This window comes from Ovis canadensis, chromosome 12 (genome assembly GCF_042477335.2).
Source record: "Ovis canadensis isolate MfBH-ARS-UI-01 breed Bighorn chromosome 12, ARS-UI_OviCan_v2, whole genome shotgun sequence".
Lineage (NCBI taxonomy): Eukaryota > Metazoa > Chordata > Mammalia > Artiodactyla > Bovidae > Ovis > Ovis canadensis.
Genome location: NC_091256.1, coordinates 68,151,695 through 68,171,924, shown reverse-complemented (window position 1 = coordinate 68,171,924; position 20,230 = coordinate 68,151,695). Strand labels below are relative to the sequence as shown.

At 41.3% G+C, this 20,230-nt stretch overlaps 1 protein-coding gene across 8 annotated transcripts in view; it reads left to right on the top strand.

The window, feature by feature from the left end:
• The first annotated feature begins 654 nt into the window (after positions 1-654).
• COP1 (COP1 E3 ubiquitin ligase) overlaps positions 655-20,230 on the top strand; it is a 231,047-nt gene continuing 211,471 nt past the window's right edge. For 3 of the 8 annotated variants that reach the window (XM_069546133.1, XM_069546127.1, XM_069546129.1), the window contains exon 1: positions 661-1,424. Coding sequence is in view for 6 of the 8 variants with exons in the window: in XM_069546127.1 (XP_069402228.1) it covers positions 1,006-1,424 (419 nt within the window). In the remaining 2 variants the exon portion in view is untranslated. Of the gene's footprint in view, positions 1,425-20,230 lie in introns of all 8 variants that reach the window. The other 5 variants (XM_069546132.1, XM_069546131.1, XM_069546126.1 and 2 more) reach the window with 4 other exon arrangements.

Genomic DNA, 20,230 nt, shown 5'->3' with positions numbered 1-20,230 from the left:
TCACGGTCGAGAACGTACAATTGGAAACACCTGCTACCACGCTTGCAAGGTATACGGTACTGTTCACTGACTTCAGTACTGTGGAATGGCTAACAGCAGCAGCGCCTGGAGTCCTGTCAGTCCAGAACTCCTCTCAGCGGCTCGGGACTTCCAGGTTCTTTCCCTGTGTCCCAGCCTTCAGAACCTTCAATACCCGAATCGAAGTACCGGTCGTACCCTCGCCACTGGGTCAAACTGCCTGCCTCCCAAGCCACCAGCCGCCGCTCCCAGTTCACGTTCAGGAATGCGGCTCACTCCCACGCATGCGCGGTGCGGCAGCCCGCGCGCCGGCGCCGCTCCCCTCCGCCGGGAGCCGGGACCCTGGGTAAAGCAGGAGGGTCTGCGCCCCGGTTGCGCGTGCGCAGTTGCTTTCAGAGCACTTTTTCTCCCCCTTCCCCGGCCCCAAACCTCTCCGCCACCCCGACCATCCGTTTCTCTCTCCGCTGCCCTTTCGTTCTCTCAGACGGCCCTACCCTCGGGCACGTTACCAAGGAAAACCGGCTCTCCACTAGGGCGGCGGTCGTTGCTAGGCCGCCGCCGTCTCCCAGGGCGCGCTCGGCGCGTCCGAGCGCCACCCGGGCCGCGTCTGAAGTTGTATCCCCCGCCGCTCCCGCCCCTTCCGCCGCTCGCGCGCGCGCACGGCCGGCCCACGGCGCGCTCGGGTTGGCTGCGGCGGCGATCGCGGCGGCGGCGGTCCCGAGAGCGGCAGTGGTTCCTGCTCTGCTGTAATAGTTTCCCTCCGCCCCCTCCCGTCGGACGCTGCTGTGTGGTTTTGCCTTTACAAAAATCAACTTTATTGTTCCTCAGCCCCACCTCCCGACGCGGCGCGCGTCCTCAGGATGCACTGAAGGCGGAGGGGAGGGAGGCGGCGGCGGCGGTGGCGGCGGTGGCGGCGGCGGCGGCGGCGGCGAGTCGCGGTCGCGGTCCCTCTCCTCCGAGCTCCCAGCCGGAGGGGAGGGAGTCACGATGTCTGGGAGCCGCCAGGCCGGATCGGGCTCCGCCGGCACCAGCCCAGGCTCCTCGGCGGCCTCCTCGGTGACTTCCGCCTCCTCGTCCTTATCCTCTTCCCCGTCGCCCCCTTCCGTAGCGGCTTCGGCGGCGGCGCTGGGGTCCGGCGGGGCGGCCCAGGCCGCGGGCTCCGGCGGTCTCGGGGGCCCGGCGAGGCCTGTGCTGGTGGCGGCCGCGGTGTCCGGCAGCGGCGGCGGGAGCGGCGGCGGGGCGGTGTCCGCGGGCCTGTCCCGGCTCAGCTGCGCGGCCAGGCCCAGCGCCAGCGTAGGAGGGAGCAGCTCCAGCCTAAGCAGCGGCAGCAGGAAGCGACCTCTGCTCGCCCCCCTGTGCAACGGGCTCATCAACTCCTACGAGGACAAAAGCAACGACTTCGTCTGGTGGGTTGGACGAGCAGCCTCCAGCAACTCCCCCCACCCCCCAATCTCTGCATTAGGAGTTTCTGCTGTTGGGGCTGCTGGGCTCCGGGGTGAGGGCGGTCTGTGGGGCGCTGTAGCGGTGTCTGCAGAGGGATTCGAGCGTTTGCAGGGGTTGGTGGGGTGGGATGGGGAAATGTTGGCATACTGACGCAGGGTGAGGGTACTAGAGAGGGCAGTGTTGGGGGGGAGACGTGAAGGGAGTTGAGGCAATGATAAATAAGAGGGCGAGATGGAAGGTCAAATAAGTGGCTGTGCATAAAAGGGGAAAGGTGGGCACGGAGGTTGGGCCTTGAATTTTCTGGCCGTCTGGTGAATTACGTACCCTGTCAGTCCGGATTGCTCGTGGAGGTGAATTAAACTTGTAAGGGAGAGAATTAAGCTTCCTGGTATGCTGAGGGAGGGAGTTGTTGGTCACAGTTTGTTTATTTAAAGTGTGGTAGATGGTACTCTAAACATGGGTATGACTGTTTTAAGGAGAAGTAGTATTTGCTGTAAATATCCGTCGTGTGTGCTCTGATGTAAATATCCGTTGTGTGTACGTGTAAATATCGCCTCCTACTTCAAAGACTGGGTCATTTACTTTTAAATCTGCTGTTGAGGCTCCTGTAGTCAAGAAAGTCTGTTCACAAAAAAAAAAAAAAAAAAAAAAAATTGCACCTCTAAGTTGAATGTCTTGAAAGAGGGGGCCACATTTTAAAATACCATCCGTGGGTCAGATGTAATTGCACTGCACTTGGCACTTGTGTTAACACATCAGAGTTATTTAGAACTTCTGATTTGAGAAACGCTTGGAGTTAGACTTGTTGTCATCGTGGATAGTATACAGTATACTCAGTTATGACATTTGGCATAGGGGGCTTATTCATATTAAGTGAAAGATGGAGTTGATTGTCTTGCTTGAGAGTGTTTTGAGTTTTCACTGGGTTTTGTCCAATTCAGATGGTAAGATTAGAAGAAAGAGTTGCTGTTAGCTGAGTGAGAACTGGTAGGATCTTGTGCTTTTCTTCTAGAGGAAATTGTTGATAGACTTAGTATATTAGTGATACGGGAAATTGGCTTACACTGTCATTAGAGGGTAAGTTGATTCACTTCAGGGTTGCAGATGGTAAGTTGTCATTAAATACAGTAGGGCTAGAAGTTGGGAGTATAAGAAAGTTATTGATTAGACTTAGTTTCTAGTTCTTGCAGTGAAAATGGCTTTATATTTTTGCTTTTGTCATACATTATTTTGTATTGAGAATTAATTCATTTTTCACTGAACCTGGACTAGAATTGTAAATTTTTTTTTTTTATAAATAACTTAAGCAGCTTATGTTTAGGTCTAAGTGTTTGTACCTGGGAGAGAATGCCATGTGATAAAAGTAGAAACTAATGAAACAAAGTGAGGATTTTTAGAATTTGTCTTTTTGGCCACCATTTCCATTTCACTTACAAGTAGATTAAAGGAAACAAACATGCTAGTATCCATGCAGGTGCACTAAAATACAAGGTGAAAGAAGGGAATTAATCATTCATCCATCAGATATTTATTTGACACTCACTGTCTGCCAGGCACCGCATGCAGTTATACTTACTGTAAGCCAGTTTATAGAGATTTGGAGAGGGGTAGGGGAATATAAGCCACTGGCACTAATTTTTATTTTTTAGGGGTAAAATAACTAAAATTTTTGTTAGTCTGTCACCTAACTTAAAAAAATTTTAAATCCAGTGTCTGAATCTTAACTATGTTGCTTAGATTTTTTTTGTTTGTTTTCTTTTATATTCTAAGTGGAAGTGTCCAGTGAGGGTCTTTAGTTAAAAATTCTGAATATTTCACTTTCTAAGAATGTCATAGTCCTTGGTCTCTTGCTGGTGGGGTTGACTTTTCAGAAGAATTCAATAATGGGAATCAGTTTTCCTGATTCTAATGCTAGATTTGATTTGACCAAGTGTTTAGGTTAGGAAGATAAAGGACTAGGCAAAGCGCAAGGAATCCTTTTCATTTCTAATTGGCCCTGGGTGATTGGTCTTGTCTGCTTCAAGGTTAAATTGTGAACCAGTCCACGTTATTCTAAGCTTTTACATCTTAATGAGACTTAAGTTTGAATAATGATAATAATTCCTCATTCACGTTTTAAAGATGTTTATGCTTCGTGTTTCATTTTATCCTAGAACAACTCTGTTAAGTTGTATAGAACTTCCAATTTTAATGTAATGGTAATATAATTGTATTCTCATAGAGGTAGAGAGAAGTTAAGTAACTTTGTTTCAGATTGGACTGTTCAGGAACAAAATTACAACTCACGTCTCCCAATTCTCAGTTTAGTGCTTTCTTTTATGGAATTTAAAAATTTCAGATCTATAAGATCACTTATATGCATTTAGCCTCAGGGTTCTTAAATGTGGTGGATTGGAGGAAAAGAGCTGTTTCATAATCACAGGAGATAACCTTTTTTTTTTTTTTGACCACACCCTGTGGCATGTGGAATTTCTCTGACCAGGAATCCAACCTGACGTCTGCAGTGGAAGCTCAGAGTCTTAACCACTGGACCACCAGGGAAGTCCAGGAGACGCATGTTTTTATTCTTACTCCCTCCCCTTGCCTGTCTGTCTGCCCACATCCTAAGAGGACTTAACAGAACTGGGTGCTGGAGTGGGCAGTGTAGTTTGCAAAAGCTCCCTTGGTGATAATGACTTGTCCTTTCACCCTGTTTGAGAACAGTTGATTTAAGTCAAGTGCTGAATTGTCAGTAACACGTATTGGTCTCTCCTTACTTATATTTGAAAGTAAGTTTATATCTTATTGTAGAATTGATGGACATTTTAGGGATTTATAGTCTTGACTTTAGTATTTCTTTCAAAGGATTGAAAGTACCATCAAGTTGTAAATTCTGATTGTATAGATGAAGAGTCTGTAGTACAGTAGAGAGTGGTATATATAGCTTGAAGTTGGATAAGTCTCTGACATTCAAAGGAAGTTTGTGTTGCCTTACTTTTCAAAATTTTCTTACATGGTCTGTTAAATTATGAGTCTGTCCCATGTTTGGAAGACAATATCTTTCTTTTACACTGTTTCACATTATGACTGTCTCTGTGTTAGCCTTTCCAGCTCCCTGAAATGACCTTTTCTACCTCTTTAAGTCCCAGATATTCTCTAAGTTGTAGCAGAAATAAGTATTTTTAAGTTGATAGTAAGCCGTTATGGGAAAATTTACTCTGCCTGATCAAATGTAGGTAGAATCTATGTTAAGTCCATCTACCATTTTATAAATGTGACAGACAGCCTCTTGTGTCAAACTGTTAATAACAGACTGTCCTGAAGGAGTTCACGATTTATGTGAAGAAAAGCTTTTAATGACATAATTATAATATCACACCTTGGCATCACTGCTTCTCTTAGTGTCATGGCAGATGTTAAGTACTCTTTTGGAATTCAAATCTTGTCTCACAGTCCTCAACATAGCAGTCTAGGCAGCCACTACCTATTAATCGTATTTCTGGTGGGCTGCCGTCTATGGGGTCGCGCCCAGTCGGACACGACTGAAGTGACTTAGCAGCGGCAGCCGCAGCAGCGCTAAAGATGAGACCTGTTGCCCATGTTTTGCTGAGTATGAGACCTCAGTTTTGTGTAAGGATGGACTTTTGGCTCAGATAGAGATAATGAAGCAAAGTGGGTTTAGTGAAAATTTCAGATAACTGTGTTAGAGGTTCATGTAGATGCTTGAAACTCAAAAGTTCATAAATGCCAAGTTCACTAAAAAGTACTAATAGTTGGTTCGGTATGCATAATAATAATGTGAAAGTCACTCAGTCGTGTCCCACTCTTTGCAACCCCATGGACTATACACTCCATGGAATTCTCCAGGCCAGAATACCAGAGTGGATAGCTGTTCCCTTCTCCAGGGGAATCTTCCCAACCCAGGTCTCCCACATTGCAGGCTGATTCTTTACTAGCTGAGCCACAAGGGAAGCCCAGGAATACTGGTGTGGGTAGCCTATCCCTTCTCCAGCAGATCTTCCTGACCCAGGAATCGAACTGGAGTCTCCTGCATTGCAGGTGGATTCTTTACCAACTGAGCTATCAGGGATGCCCACATAATAATATGTGTTCCAGTATAATTAAGTAAGTAAGTGTTAGTCGCTCAGTCCTGCCTGACTCTTTGCGACCCCATGGACTGCAGCCCACCAGGCTCCTCTGTCCATGAGATTTTCCAGGCAAGGATACTGGAGTGGGTTGTCATTTCCTTTTCCAGGGGACCTTCCCAACCCAGGGATTGAACCTGCAGGCAGATTCTTTACCGACTGAGTTCCAATATAAATTATTTGCCAGGCACTATTCTAAGAGTTTGACATGACTTAATCTTTACAACAGCTATTTGATGCAGATAATTCCCATTGAGAAAAATTAACTGCAGTTCACTTGCTTTAGAGCGTGGGCTCTAGGTGCACCGACTTCAGTAATTGTAGCACGCAGGTTCAGCAGTTGCAGTATGTGGGCTTTAGTTTCTCCACTGCATGTGGAATCTTGAGACCAGAAACTGAACCCATGTCCCCTGCATTGGCAGGCAGATTCTTATCCATTGTACCAGCAGAAAATCCCTAATTCCTGTTTTATAGATGAGGAAGTGAAGGTCAGAGAGGTTATGTAACTTGTCTCAATTCATATAGTTAATAATGGTGGTATCAGTGTTTATATGCAGATGTTTTGGCTCAAAGCTCAAGTTCTTAACCATTGTATTACCTTGCCTTTCAGAGACCAGTGATTTTGTTTACAATCAGCCTTATTAAGATATAATTTGCACGCAATAGAAGTCACCAAATTTAAGTGTCCAGTTCAGTGAGCCTGACAAATGAATGCATCTGTGTTACTACCCTGTAAGGTACAGTGTTTCCATCACGCTCATGAGTTTACTGTGCCACAGCTTTGCACTCAGTCTTCTCTCACCTCTGATAACCTGGCCGTCTGTTTTCCTTCAGTATAGTTTTGCCTTTTCTAGGCTTTTGTATAAATGGCAGTCATTCAGTATGTAGTCTTTTGTGCTTGACTTCTTTCCCTTGGAGTAGTGTTTTTGAGATTCGATAATGGTGAGTGCTGTGCTGTGTGTCCTTAGTCACTCAGTCATGTCCGACTCTGTGCGACCCGTGGACTGTAGCCCGCCAGGCTCCTCTGTCCATGGGGATTCTCCAGGTAAGAAGACTGGAGTGGGTTGTTGCCATACCCTTCTCCAGGGGATCTTACCCGTGCATGGATCCAACTGGGATCTCCTGCATTGCAGGCAGATTCTTTTACCAGCTGAGCTACCAGGGAAGCCCTTAATAATGGTGAATGTTTCACTAATTTTCTTCTTTAACTTTCTTCTGAGTAGTATTCCATTACATGGATATAACATGAAAGTGAAAGTGAAGTTGCTCAGTCATGTCCGACTCTTTGGGACCCCATGGACTGTAGCCTACCAGGCTCCTCAGTCCATGGAATTTTCCAGGCAAGAGTAGTGCAGTGGGTTGCCATTTCCTTCTCCAGGGGAATCTTCCCAACCCAGGGATCGAACCTGGGTGTCCCACACTACAGGCAGACACTTTACCGTCTGAGCCACCAGGTGTATAACATGACTTCTTTATATATTCATCAGTTGAAAGATACTGAGTTTCTTTGTTTCTGAAGTTTTCAGTGATTGTGAAGAAAGCTGTTGTAAACATTCACATTCAGTTTTCTGTACAGACCCATCTTCATGTCTCTTGGGTAAATATATAGGAGTGTATTCTTGGGTTTTGAGGCCAACTGTATGTTTAACATGATAAGAAACTGCAGAATGGTTTTCTAAAGTGACTGTCATTTAGCATTTCTACCAGCAATGTTTGAGTTTCAGTTCCACATTCTTACCAACGCTTGCTTTCAGTCTTTCAAATTTCAGTCATTCTAGTGGTATGTTTAGTAGTATCTTATTGCCATAATTTGCATGTTCTTAATGACTGATGATGTTGAGCATACTTCCATGTGCTTATTTCCACTTGCATATCTGGAGAATCCCAGGGACGGGGGAGCCTGGTTGGCTGCCGTCTATGGGGTCACACAGAGTCGGACACGACTGAAGTGACTTAGCAGCAGCAGTATCTTCCATTGTGTGTCTTCTAATCTCTCGCGTATATTTCTCACGTTTGTGTTAAGTTGTAAGGCTTATGGCTGCAAGTCTTTTTCAGTCTGTATATTGTGATGTTTTCTCCCAGTCTATTGTTTACTTTTTAGTTTTCTGAGCAGTCTTTTGAAGTGCAAAAGTTTAAAATTTAAGTCCAGTTTATTGGACTTTTTTCTTTTATGGTCTGTGACTTATATGTTCTATCGAAATTGTTGTCTAAATCTTCTTGTATATTCTAGAAACTTTATAGCTTTTTTGTACTTAGGTACAATCATTTCATGTTAGTTTTTATATACTGTTTTTGGTAAGATTCGAAGATTTTTCCCCTCCACTGTAGATGTCCAGTTATTGAAGCACCCGTTTGTTGAAAAGACCATCTTTTTTCATTAAATTTTCTTGAAGTATTTCTCAAAAATTAATATGTTTAAGTTTATTTCTGAAATCTTTCTTCTGTTCCATTGATCTAAGTGTTTATCCTTATGCCTATACTGCAATCTTAATTTCTGTATCATTGTTGTAAATCTTGAAATCAGATAGTGTAGTTTTGTTCCTCTTTTTAGTTATTTAGGAAGTTTGCATTGCCACATATATTTTAGCTTTATATTCTAGAAAGATTTCTGGAATTTTAATTTGGGTTACTTTGAATCAATGCCTCAATTTGGGGAGATCTGACATCTTAACAATATTGAATCTTTGAGCCATAAACATAATATGTTTCTCCAGTTATTTAGGTCTTGAACTTCCCTTAGCAGAGTTTTATAGTTCTCCATGTTTGGATCTTGCACATATTTTGTTAAACTTACTCCTAAGTGGTTCATGTTTTTGATGCTCTTGTGTTAATTTCAGTTTCCTAATGTTGCTAATATGTAGAAATACAAATTATTTTTGTATATTGCCTTTGTTCTTTAAATTGTTAAGTTCACTTATTACTTGCAACAGTTTTTTGGTAGAACCACGTGATTTTCTAAGAAAACAGTCATGTCATCTGAAAATCAATATAGTCTTACTTCTTTCTGTTTGAATTTTATGTCTAATTTTGGGATCTTCCCTGGTGGCTCAGAGGGTGAAGAATCCACCCACAATGCAGGAGACCCTGGTTCGATTCCTGGTTTGGGAAGATTTGCTGGAGAAGGGTTAGGCTGCCCACTGCAGTGTTCTTTGGCTTCCCTGGTAGATCAGACAGTAAAGAATCCACCTGCAATGTGGGAGACCTGAGTGTGATCCCTGGGTTGGGAAGATCCCCTGGAGAAGGGAACGTCTTCCCACTCTAGTGTTCTAGCCTGGAGAGTTCCATGGACAGAGGAACCTGGCAGTGCATGGTCTCACAAAGAGCTGGACATGACTGAGCAACTTTCATACACTAATTTTTTAAAGCTATATTTTTCATTTGTATTTATGAGTGACATTGATCTATTGTTTTCATATAATGCACACATGTATTTACTTTTTGTATTTATAAGTTTTGGTATCAGAGCTATTAGTTTCTAGGGCTGTTGAAACATAATCACAGACTGGGTAGCTTAAAAAGCAGAAAGTTATTTTCTCACAGTTTTAGAGGCCAGAAGTTTAAGATCAAGGTGTCGTCAGATTTGGGTTCTTCCCTCCGTAACTTGCCGATGGCCACCTCTTGTTGTGTCTTCACGTAGTTGTGCTTTGCTGTGTGTGTTGTCTGTATCCTAATGTCATGTAAGAACACCATGGGTTTAGGTCCTGCATATATAACCTTTACCGTGGTTACCTCTTTAATGTCCAGTCTCCAAATACAGTCTTCTGAGGTACTGAGGGTCAGGATTTCAATGTATGGATTTGGGAGAGGACACAGTCTAGCCCATCACATAGAGTAATACTGGATTTCTAAAAGGGAATGAGAAATGTTGTCTGTTTTCTGAAAGAGTTTATGAAATTGGTGTATTTCTTCTTAGGTGTCTGGTAGAATTCATCAGCGAAGCCATAGTTTTTGTGGAAAGGTTTTATTTACTACCAGTTTCTTTTAACTGATAAAGGACTGTTCAGGTTTTTTATTTAAGTGAGCAAGTGAGTTTTGGTAATTTGCCTGCTAAGGAATTTCTCCATTTCACTCAAGATACTGAGTTTGTTGACATAGGTTCATAAATATTAGCACTTTTTAATGCTTTAAATGTTTGTAGGATTTGGAAGGATGTCCCTTCTTTCTTTCATTCCTGATGCTGATAATTTGTGTTTTCTCTCTCTCTTTTTTTTTGCCTTGAACAGTTTAGCCAGAGGATTGTCAGTTTTATTAATCTTTTCAAATAACTCTATTTCACTGATATTTGGCTTTGTTTTTTTAATTCTACTTTGAGTTTTATCTTCTTTTTCTAGCCTTGAATACAGAAGCTTACATTTTTTTCTGAGAAAAATTTAATTCTAGTAGTTTCCCTTGGTAATCCTGCACTAATTTTCATTCAGTTCCATAAACTTTTTTTATCCTTTCCATTGTGATTGGAAGAATGGGCTACTTAGACGTATTTTAATTTCTAAATGAGAATTCTCTGGATATCATTTTGTTACTGACTCCTAATACAATGTAGCTTTGTTCAGAGAATAGGATTTGTATGAATTCAATCCTTTTAAATTTACTGACTTCTTTCATTTTCTACCATAGGCTTTATCTTGGTTAATGTTCCATATGCTTTTGAAAAAAATGAGTATTCTCCTGTGTGTAGACTAGTATATTCTATAAATGGCAAGTTTGTTGATGTGTTAAGCTCTGTACACCCATACTGATTTTCTGAATACTTATTCTGTCAGTTACTGAAAGAGGTGTTAAGATCTTTAACCATGCCATGTGTAATTGTGGGTTTTACTATGTTTCCTTGCAATTCTGTCAATTTTTGTTTCATTTTGAAACTTTAGTAGTAGGGCACACACATTTAGAGTTGGTAGGTTCATCTCCTTATCATTTTGAAATGTCCTTATTACTGGGAATGTTTGTTGGTCTGAAATCCATTTAGTCTGTTAACATAGCTTCTTCAGCTTTATTTTCTTAAATGTTTACAGGGTATGTGTTTTTGTCCTTCACTACTTCTATGTCTGTTTCAAAGTAGGATACTTGTAGATAGCTTATGGTTGAGTCTTTTTTACTTACTATGACAATTTGCCTTTTAATTGGCTTGGTTAGACTTTTTGCATTTTAACATAATTATATGCTTGGTTTTATGTATACATCTTGCTTGCTCTTTGTTTTCTATTTGTCCTTTCTATTCTTCTATTCCTTTTCTCTCTTTTTTCCCCTTCTTTCCCTGCCTTCTTTTGGATTAATTGTGTATTTTTAAGATTTCTCTTTTGTTTCTACTGTTGACTTATTAGTACTACTTGTATGGAATGTGTGTGTGTGTGTGTTTGGGGGGAAGTGTTTGTCCTGGGGTTTATAATACTTTTAATTTTTTATAGTCTACCTTCAAATAATGTTATGTCACTTCATAAACAGTGTAAGAATTTTGTAATAGTATGCCTCCATTCTGTAGGATCCATCCCAGTTACTCCCTCATGGCCAGAAGTGTAAGTTCTATGTGTGTGTGTGTGTGGGTGTGCGCGCGTGCATGCGCGCTCAGTTGCGTCTGACTCTTTGTGATTCCATGGACTGTAGCCCACTAAGCTCCTCTGTGGAATTTTTTCAAGCAAGAATACTGGAGTGGGTTGCCATTTCCTCCCCCAGGGCATCTTCCCGACCCAGGGATAGAACCGGCATCTCTTGTGTCTCCTGCACTGGCAGGCAGACTCTTTACCACTGCACCACCTGGGAAGTCATAAGTTCTGTTTTCTTTTTCTAAAAAAAAAAAAAAAATTGAAGTAAAATGCATACCATATAAGATTCACCATTTACAGTGTACAGTTCAGCACATTTGCAGTGTTGTGCAGCCATCACCACTGGTAGTTGCCCTGCGGCACGTGGGATTTTAGTTCCCTGGCCAGAGATCAAACCTGCGTTCCCTGCATTGGAAGGAGATTTTCAACCAGTGGACCACCATGGAAGTCCCCAAAGCAGTATTTTTTCAAAAGTTACTTTAAAAACTCCAAGTGGAAATACAAGAAGCACATCTTCTACATGGCTATGAGGAGTACATCTTCCGCGTGGATGGGTGTTCTTTCTCCTGATGATGGGACTGACAGTATCAGGGCTTCTCTGGTGGCTCAGCTGGTATAGAATCTGCCTGTGATGCAGGAGATGTGGGTTCAGTCCCTGGGTTGGGAAGATCTGCCGGAGAAGGGATAGGCTACTCACTTCAGTATTCTTGGGCTTCCCTTGTGGCTCAGCTGGTAAAGAATCCACCTGCAATATGGGAGACATGGGTTTGATCCCTGGGTTGGGAAGATCCCCTGGAGAAGGGAAAGGCTACCCACGCCAGTATTCTGGCCTGGAGAATTCCATGGATTATATAGTCCATGGGGCTGCAAAGAGTGGGACAGGACTGAATCATTTTCACTTTCTTTCATTGTCTAATGAACATAGTAGGTATGGTATCTCCCCTGTCCATACTTTTGTAGCCCCTCCTGCGTGTGCATCCGTGTTTTTCTAACGTGTGAACTTGCTGTCTTTCCTAGCTCATTGGTCTGTGATGGTTGCTTTTCTGAATTAATGACATAACAGTTGCATTTTGTTGGTATTGGCATGAAACAGTATTTATTTTGTATCAATCATATGTTCTGTCTCAGGAATTTGAATTTAAAAAGGAAAACACTTGAATTGGCCTATTTTTTAAAAAATATTGAAGTTCTTAAAGTAGTGCTGATGCTTGAAGGGCTATACAGTTGACCCTTGAACACCACAGGAGTTGGGATGCCCACCCTCTGCCCAGTTGAAAATCCACTTTAACTTAAGTCAACCCTTCATATCCACAGTCCCTCCACATCTGTGCATTCAACCAAATGGAGATTGTGTTGTACTGTAGTATTTATTATTGAAAAAAATCTGTGTGTAAGTGGACCCCCATAATTCAAACCTGTGTTGTTCAAGGGTCAATTGTATATTGCAAGCTGAGATATCCTTGAGATGCAGAAAAAGAAACATTAGTCACATTAATAGCAGAGCTCTGGTGAAGATCTATATTCCATGTAAGTGCACTGAAGTCCCTAGATCCACCTTGAATCTAACACCAGATCCTGTGAGCCCTGGTGATGCTGTTTGCTATGAGACAATTCTCTTAATTGTTCCACTTATAACTCACAAGCCTAATTGAAATTCTTCTCTAACTGTAAGCCTTTCGTGGTTAGAACTGCTACTCTGAGTAGTGGAATCTTGGGAATGTGTGAATAAAATAAGATCCAGGAGGAAATTGAGAGTGTATTGGGGTGATTTCATACTGGGAGGAATCAATAGTGACACTCTTTGGCTATATTTGTTTTGCTGATCCGTTTTGCTTTTTTTAGGGGATTGCAGTGGACACCAGAGCTTGGCTCCCTTGCTTCTCTTTTCATGCCTATCACTTGTGTTAATCACGGTGTCCTTTCCCCCTCAGCCTACATGGTCTCATTTAGAAAAAAAAAAAAAGCAAAAAACGAAAACTCTACTCCTGAGACTCTACCAGAGCTATTTTGAATGCCCTACCCAGCTCTTTTTTTTTTTTTAATTTCATTGTTAAATTACAGAGTCTAAAAATTTTGCCTTGTCTTTCTTTTCTTCTTTATCTTTCCTGTCCTTATTCAGAGTATCCTGTGATATAAGACAAAGTTAAACGTGGAGATAGGAAAGGAACTTTTTTATAAAATACAGGATAAATTTAATCTCTATTTAAAGGGACATTTAAGTTTTCTAGGGCTTTTATCATATCAAGTGAAGTTAGGAAGGAGTGAGATGAATGGACAGAGGCTGGAACTTAACTGCTCTCTGTGAAGATTGGTGCTTGGGATCTAGCATTATCTGTATAGGTGTTAAAAATGATTTGAAGCTATTATTATTTTCCTTTTCCTTTATTTCCTTGTCTTTCAGTCCTGAATCCACTTAGGGCCAATTGAGAATGAAGGGTAGCTTGAGGATGGTCACAAAGCAGCTGGTTTAAGGGGAAGGAGGAAGCTAGGGAAGTGTCAAGTTTTGGACATTTTGAGGGGAAGGAAGAAACATTTCTGTGGCTGACTTTTGTTGGGTGTCTTTCACTCTTGAAGGATGTATATAAATTTCAACATATTCAAAATAATTTTTTCCAAGGTTTTCTCAATGCTGATAGTGATTTGAAATTTCATGGTCACAATGATACATGTATTTGTTTCCTTTATCTTCTGATGCAAAGGGCACTGGACTTGGAATTAAAAGCCCTGAGATTTAACTTTGGGCAAATGAATGAGTATTTTTTTTTTTTTAATAAATTGAGATGTAATGATATCCCATTGTAGGATTGTGAGGTTTAGATTATATAATCAGAGAAGGCAGTGGCACCCCACTCCAGTACTCTTGCCTGGAAAATCCCATGGACAGAGGAGCCTGGAAGGCTGCAGTCCATGGGATCGCTGAGCGTCGGACACGACTGAGCAACTTCACTTCCACTTTTCACTTTGATGCACTGGAGAAGGAAATGGCAACCCACTCCAGTGTTCTTCCCTGGAGAATCCCAGGGACCAGGGAGCCTGGTGGGCTGCCGTCTGTGGGGTCGCACAGAGTCGGACACGACTGAAGTGACTTAGCAGCAGTAGCAGTAGATTATGTAATAGATGTATGAAGACACTGTAACTTATAAAATCACCGAAAGGAATCAGGTGGTGTTTGCCAGGATTTCACATTTGGTACCAAAATATGAAAGTGGTTCTTTGATCCTGTTAGGTAAGATAAGATGTAACCACTCCTTATTTTCCTAAATGACTCTTAATTGTGACTGGTTCTGATTATCTTGATAATGTTTTTTTGTGTAATACTTAACATTTGAAAAACCGAATGCTTGGTTAGTTAGAATCAGTGCTACTAGAATCAGTTGACACATTTTGTGGAAGCATAATAGAATTAGTGTTGCTATCAAAATATGTATGGATTAAGCAATGGCCTTATTACTGTACCATTTATTATCATTTGGTAAGTTTGGATGCTGGTTTTGAAGCAGATAAAACATATAAAAGGAAGAGTATAAATAAGGCACTGATTGAAAATTTAACTTGAGTGTCAAGCCAGTTGTTATGAAACCCTTGCTTAACTGAGATGATGTGCATTATAAATACAAAATAGTGAACTAAAAAATAATTTTCTGTATCTATATCTGTTCTGCTCTGTTGGTTCTTAATGTAGTTAAATGACGCACATAACCATTTGGCAAGCTTAAGGACTGTGCAGTAGAATATCTACCTTTAGTTTTGGCAGCTGCTGTGAATTTATCTTCTTCACAAGATTCAACTGGAGATCATTATTTTAAAAAACAATGGTAAGATGAAAATATCAGATAATCACTACTAGTGTGGTTCACTCCATGGTCTATCAAAAGTTTTGTGGTAAGGTTGCAAAATCAGATACCTAAAATGGCCATCTGGTTTTCTCTTAAATCAGTATCCATTATGCTTATTTGCTCTTATGTCTTTTTCTTTATTTCTAAGTTTTCCTGAGTTCTTTAACTTCTTTTAAAATAAGTTTTTCTTCCTAATAATTGATTTCTGAGGTTGCCTAATTGAGAATTTTCTCTATCTTTCAATGCTTTGTAATTTTCTTTATTTCTTTTGGTCCATCTTAAAATATTAGGTAATGATTTCCGTTTGTCTTACTGTTTTCCTCTTGTGCTTGCTTTGTTTTTAGGGATGGTATTGTGCTCTATATTCAATTGTGAACTCTTCCTGCTGCTTATATTTTAGAGTGATTAAACATAAAATATGTTTCATATTTATATTCATTGTTCCCACTTTCAGAGTTCTTTCTGTCTTTGTGTATATTTGCTGTCTTTGTATTCCTTATTCCAGTTCAGTTCAGTTGCTTAGTTGTGTTGGACTCTTTGCGATCCCATGGACTCAGCATGCCAGGCTTCCCTGTGAATCACCAACTCCTGGAGCTTATTCAAACTCATGTCCATTGATTCGGTGATGCCATCCAATCTTTGGCCCTCTGTTGTCCCCATCTCCTCTTGCCTTCAATCTTTCCCAGCATCAGGCTATTTTCCAGTGAGTCAGTTCTTCACATCAGGAGGCCAGAGTATTGGAGCTTCATCTTCAGCATCAATCCTTACAATGAATATTCAGGACTGATTTCCTTTAGGATTGATTGATCTCCTTGCAGACTCTCAAGAGTCTTCTCCAACACCACAGTTCAAAAGCATCAATTCTTCAGTGCTCAGCTTTCTTTATGGTCCCACTCTCACATCCATACATGACTACTGGAAAAGCCACAGCTTTGACTATATAGACCTTTGTCAACAAAATAATGTCTCTGCTTTTTAATATGCTGTCTAAGTTTGTCATAGCTTTTCTTCTAAGGAGCAAGCATCTTTTAATTTCATGGCTGCAGTCACCATCTGCAGTGATTTTGGAGCCCAGGGAAATAAAGTCTGTCACTGTTTCCATTGTTTCCCCATCTACTTGCCATGAAGCAATGGGACCAGATGCCATGATTTTAGTTCTTTGAGTGTTGAGTTTTAAGCCAGCTTTTTCACTTTCCTCTTTCACTTTCATCAAGAGGCTCTTTAGTTCCTCTTCGCTTTCTGCCATAAGTGTGGTGTCATCCATGTATCTGAGGTTATTGATATTTCTCCCGGGAATCTAGATTCCAGCTTGTGCCTCATAGAACTTCTGAATATATCAGGTAGTGAAGTCTGTATGCAATGAATTCTCTAAGTTGCTTATCTGTTTATTTTGGAAATTACTTGTTTGTCTTTATATTTGAATTTTTTTTTTGCTGGATATAAAATTCTAAGTTTAAAGTTTGTTTTTCTTTTTAGTATTTTGAAGATATCAGTCCATTGTTTTTTGCTATATAGTTTTTTTTAAACCATTAAAAAGTTGAAGTATAGTTAATTTATAATGTTTTAGTATCAGGTGTATAGCAAAGTGATTCACTTATACATATATGTATCCTTTTTCAGATTCTTTCCCATATTAGGTTATTATAAGGGATGGATTATAGTTCCCTGTGCTATACTGAGTGTTCTTGTTGTTTACCTATTTTATATATAGTAGTTTGTATCTGCTAATTCCAGACTCCTAGTTTATCTCACCCTGGTTTGCCCCGGCCCCTTCCCTGCTATCCCCTTTAATAATTGTAAGTTTGTTTTCTATGTCTGTGAGTCTGTTTTATGCTTTGTAAATAAGTTTATTTGTAGCATATTTTTTTTTTTTAGATTCCACATGTAAGTGTTATCATAGGATATTTGGGTGTGTCCATGTTGCTGCAAATGGCATTATTTCATTCTTTTTTATGGCTGAGTAATATTCCATTGTATATATATACCACATGTTTATCCATTCATCTGTTGATGGACATTTGCGTTGTTTCCATGACTTGGCTATTGTAAATAGTACTACTGTAAAAATTGGGGTGTATATATCTTTTTGAATTGGAGTTTTATCTGAATATATGCCCAGGAGTGGGATTGCAGGAAAATAGTGGTAACTATTTTTAGTTTTTAAGGAACTTTCAGACTGTTTACCGTAGTGGCTGCAACATTTACATTCCCACCTACAGTGTAGGAGGGTTCCTTTTAGCAGCATTTATTATTTGTGGACTGTTTAATGATGGCCATTCTAACTGTTATGATACCTCATAGTAGTTCTGATTTGCATTTCTCTTAATAATTAGCAGTATTGAGCATCTTTTCATCTTTTCGTGTGCCTCTTGGCCACCTGTATGTCTTCTTTGGAGAAATGTCTATTTAGGTCTTCTGCCCATTTTAAAAATTTTTTAAAAATATTAAATTGCATGAGTTGTCTGTTTGGGAAATTAATCCCCTGTCGATAGCATCCTTTGCAAATATTTTCTTCCAGTCTGTAGGTTGTCTTTTCGTTTTGTATGGTTATCTTTGCTGTGCAAAATCATATAAGTTTGGCTTAAGTCCTATTTCTTTATTCTTGTTTTGATTTTTAGTTTCCCTCAGAGACAGATCCAAAAAAAAATCTTGCTACAGTTTATGTCAAAGAGTGTTTTCCTTTAAGAGTTTTTTAGTATTCTGTCTCATGTTTCAGTCTTTAATCCATTTTGAGTTTATTTTTGTTTATAATGTTAGAGAATGTTCTGCTTTCATTCTTTCACATGTACAATTTTCCTAGCAACAATTATTGCAGAGACTGTATTTTTTCCATTGTATGTTCTTACCTCCTTTGTCATGGATTGAATGATCATAAGGTCATGGGTTTATTTCTGGGCCTTCTGTCCTGTTTCATTGATCTGTGTGTCTGTTTTAGTGCCTGTACCATACTGTTTTGATTACTGTCGCTATATAGTATAGCCTGAAGTCAGAGAGCATGAGTCCTCCAGCTCCGTTCTTTTTTCTCAAGATTGTTTTGGGTATTTAGGGTCTTTTGTGTTTCCATACAAATGTAAATTTTTCTCTATGAAAAATGTCATTGATAATTTAATAAGGGTTTGCATTGAATCCAGATTATCTTGAGTAGTATGATAACCATATTCTCCATCTTGGAGAAGTGGCTCTTTGTAGGAAATGTCTTGTGCCCTCCCTTCTTGTCACTGGGTCCCAGGTAGTGTCTGACCTGCCTTTGCAGACTTGGTCTGTGGAAATATAGTTTTCTTGTTTATGGTGTCTGCTCCCTGAAGGGTGAGGCTGGTCTAAAGGCTTGTGCCCCATTATGGCGGGAGGGTCCGATGCCTGACCTCTCATGGGTAGAACTGGGTGGGACTTGGCCCTCTGTTTGCAGTGTAGTGTGTAGGGGTATGTCGAGGCAGGAAGTCTTAGGCAGCTTGTCTGCTGATTCTGATTGGCGGGCCTGTGTCCCTACCCAGTTTGCTGTTTGGCCTGAGGAATCCCGGCACTGGAGCCTACAGATGTTAAGCAGGGCAAGGTCTTGATGCCAGAATGTCTCCAGAGGCCCCAGGGTGTGCTGCCGTGGCCCCCTGCCTCTCCTGAAGACCGTCTGAGATCAGCAGGTTGGTCTGGCCCAGGTTCCTGTCAGATTATTGCTTTTACCCGTGGTCCTGTTGGGTATATGATTTTGTGTGCACCCTTTAAGAGTTCCCCCTGGAGCAGGAAATGGCAACCCACTCCAGTATTCTTGCCTGGAAAATCGCACGGACAGAGGCCTTGCAGGCTACAGTCCATGGGATCGCAGAGTCGGACGCGACTGAGCGACTTCACTACACTTCTCTTTAAGAGTGGTGTCTCCATTGTCCCCGGTCTAGTGGAGCTCCTGCAGCCAAGCCCTGCTGGCCTTTAAAGCCAAATCCTGTGGGGGTCTTTTTCCTGGTGTTGGACCCCTGCGCTGCAGGGGCTGACATGGGGCTCAGAGCTCTCACTCCTCCTGTGGGAGAACCTCTGTTATATAATTAGTCTCCAGTTTGTGAGTCACCCACCTGGGAGGTATGGGATATGATTATATTGCAGGTCTGTCCCTCCTAATGGTCTCGATGTGGTTACTTCTTTATGTCTTTAGTTGTAGATTTTTTTTTTCTGGTAGATTTCAGTCATTTTCAGTGATAATTGTTCTGCATATTGTTGTGATTTTGGTTTGCACATGCGATGAGGTGAGCTCAGTATCTTTCTACTCCACCATCTTGGCCGTTTTCCCCAACCCAGTTTTTTCAATGGGCAAAAGACACGAACAGATGCTTCCTGTGTGGAGTACTGCAGCAACCAGCCAGTTCCCACTATGTAGATGGTCTATCACCTCTAAAAGTTGGAATAATGACCGTATTATTGGTTTAATATTAAAGGATATAACTCAGAAACAGCCAGATGGGAAAGATGCATAGAACAAGGTACAGGGAAAGGGTGCAGAGCTTTCGTGCCCTCTCCAAGAGTGCCATTCTCCCCAGGTCGCCACCAGTCCAGAAGCTCTCCAGACTCTCTTGGCTGGTATAGTTTCTGATGAGAACTCTGCTGTACTCTTAGTTTTGTTCCTCTGCATGTGGTGTGTCTTTTCTCTGTGACTGCCTTCAAGATTTCCTCTTCATTTTGCTTTTATTGGTTTAAATGCAGTGTATGTATCAGGGTGTTTTTCTGTTTTTTAAAATTCTTCTTGGAGTTTTCTGAACTTCTTGGATATGTGGTGTGGTGTCTTTTTTTTGTTGTTGTTAATTGTTATTTTAAAATGAACTTTAGCCAGCATCTTCTTATATTTATTTTGATTGATTTGATACTGATCCACAGCCCATAGATGCTGTGTTTTCTTTTTCTCTTTCTGTTTTAACTTGGCTTTTCCAGTAGTCATGTATGGATGTTAGAGTTGGACTGTGAAGAAAGCTGAGTGCCGAAGAATTGATGCTTTTGAACTGTGGTTTTGGAGAAGACTCTTGAGAGTCCCTTGGACTGCAAGGAGATCCAACCAGTCCATTCTGAAGGAGATCAACCCTGGGATTTCTTTGGAAGGAATGATGCTAAAGCTGAAACTCCAGTATTTTGGCCACCTCATGCGAAGAGTTGACTCACTGGAAAAGACTCTGATGCTGGGAGGGATTGGGGGCAGGAGGAGAAGGGGACGACAGAGGATGAGATGGCTGGATGGCATCACCGACTCGATGGACGTGAGTTTGAGTGAACTCTGGGAGTTGGTGATGGACAGGGAGGC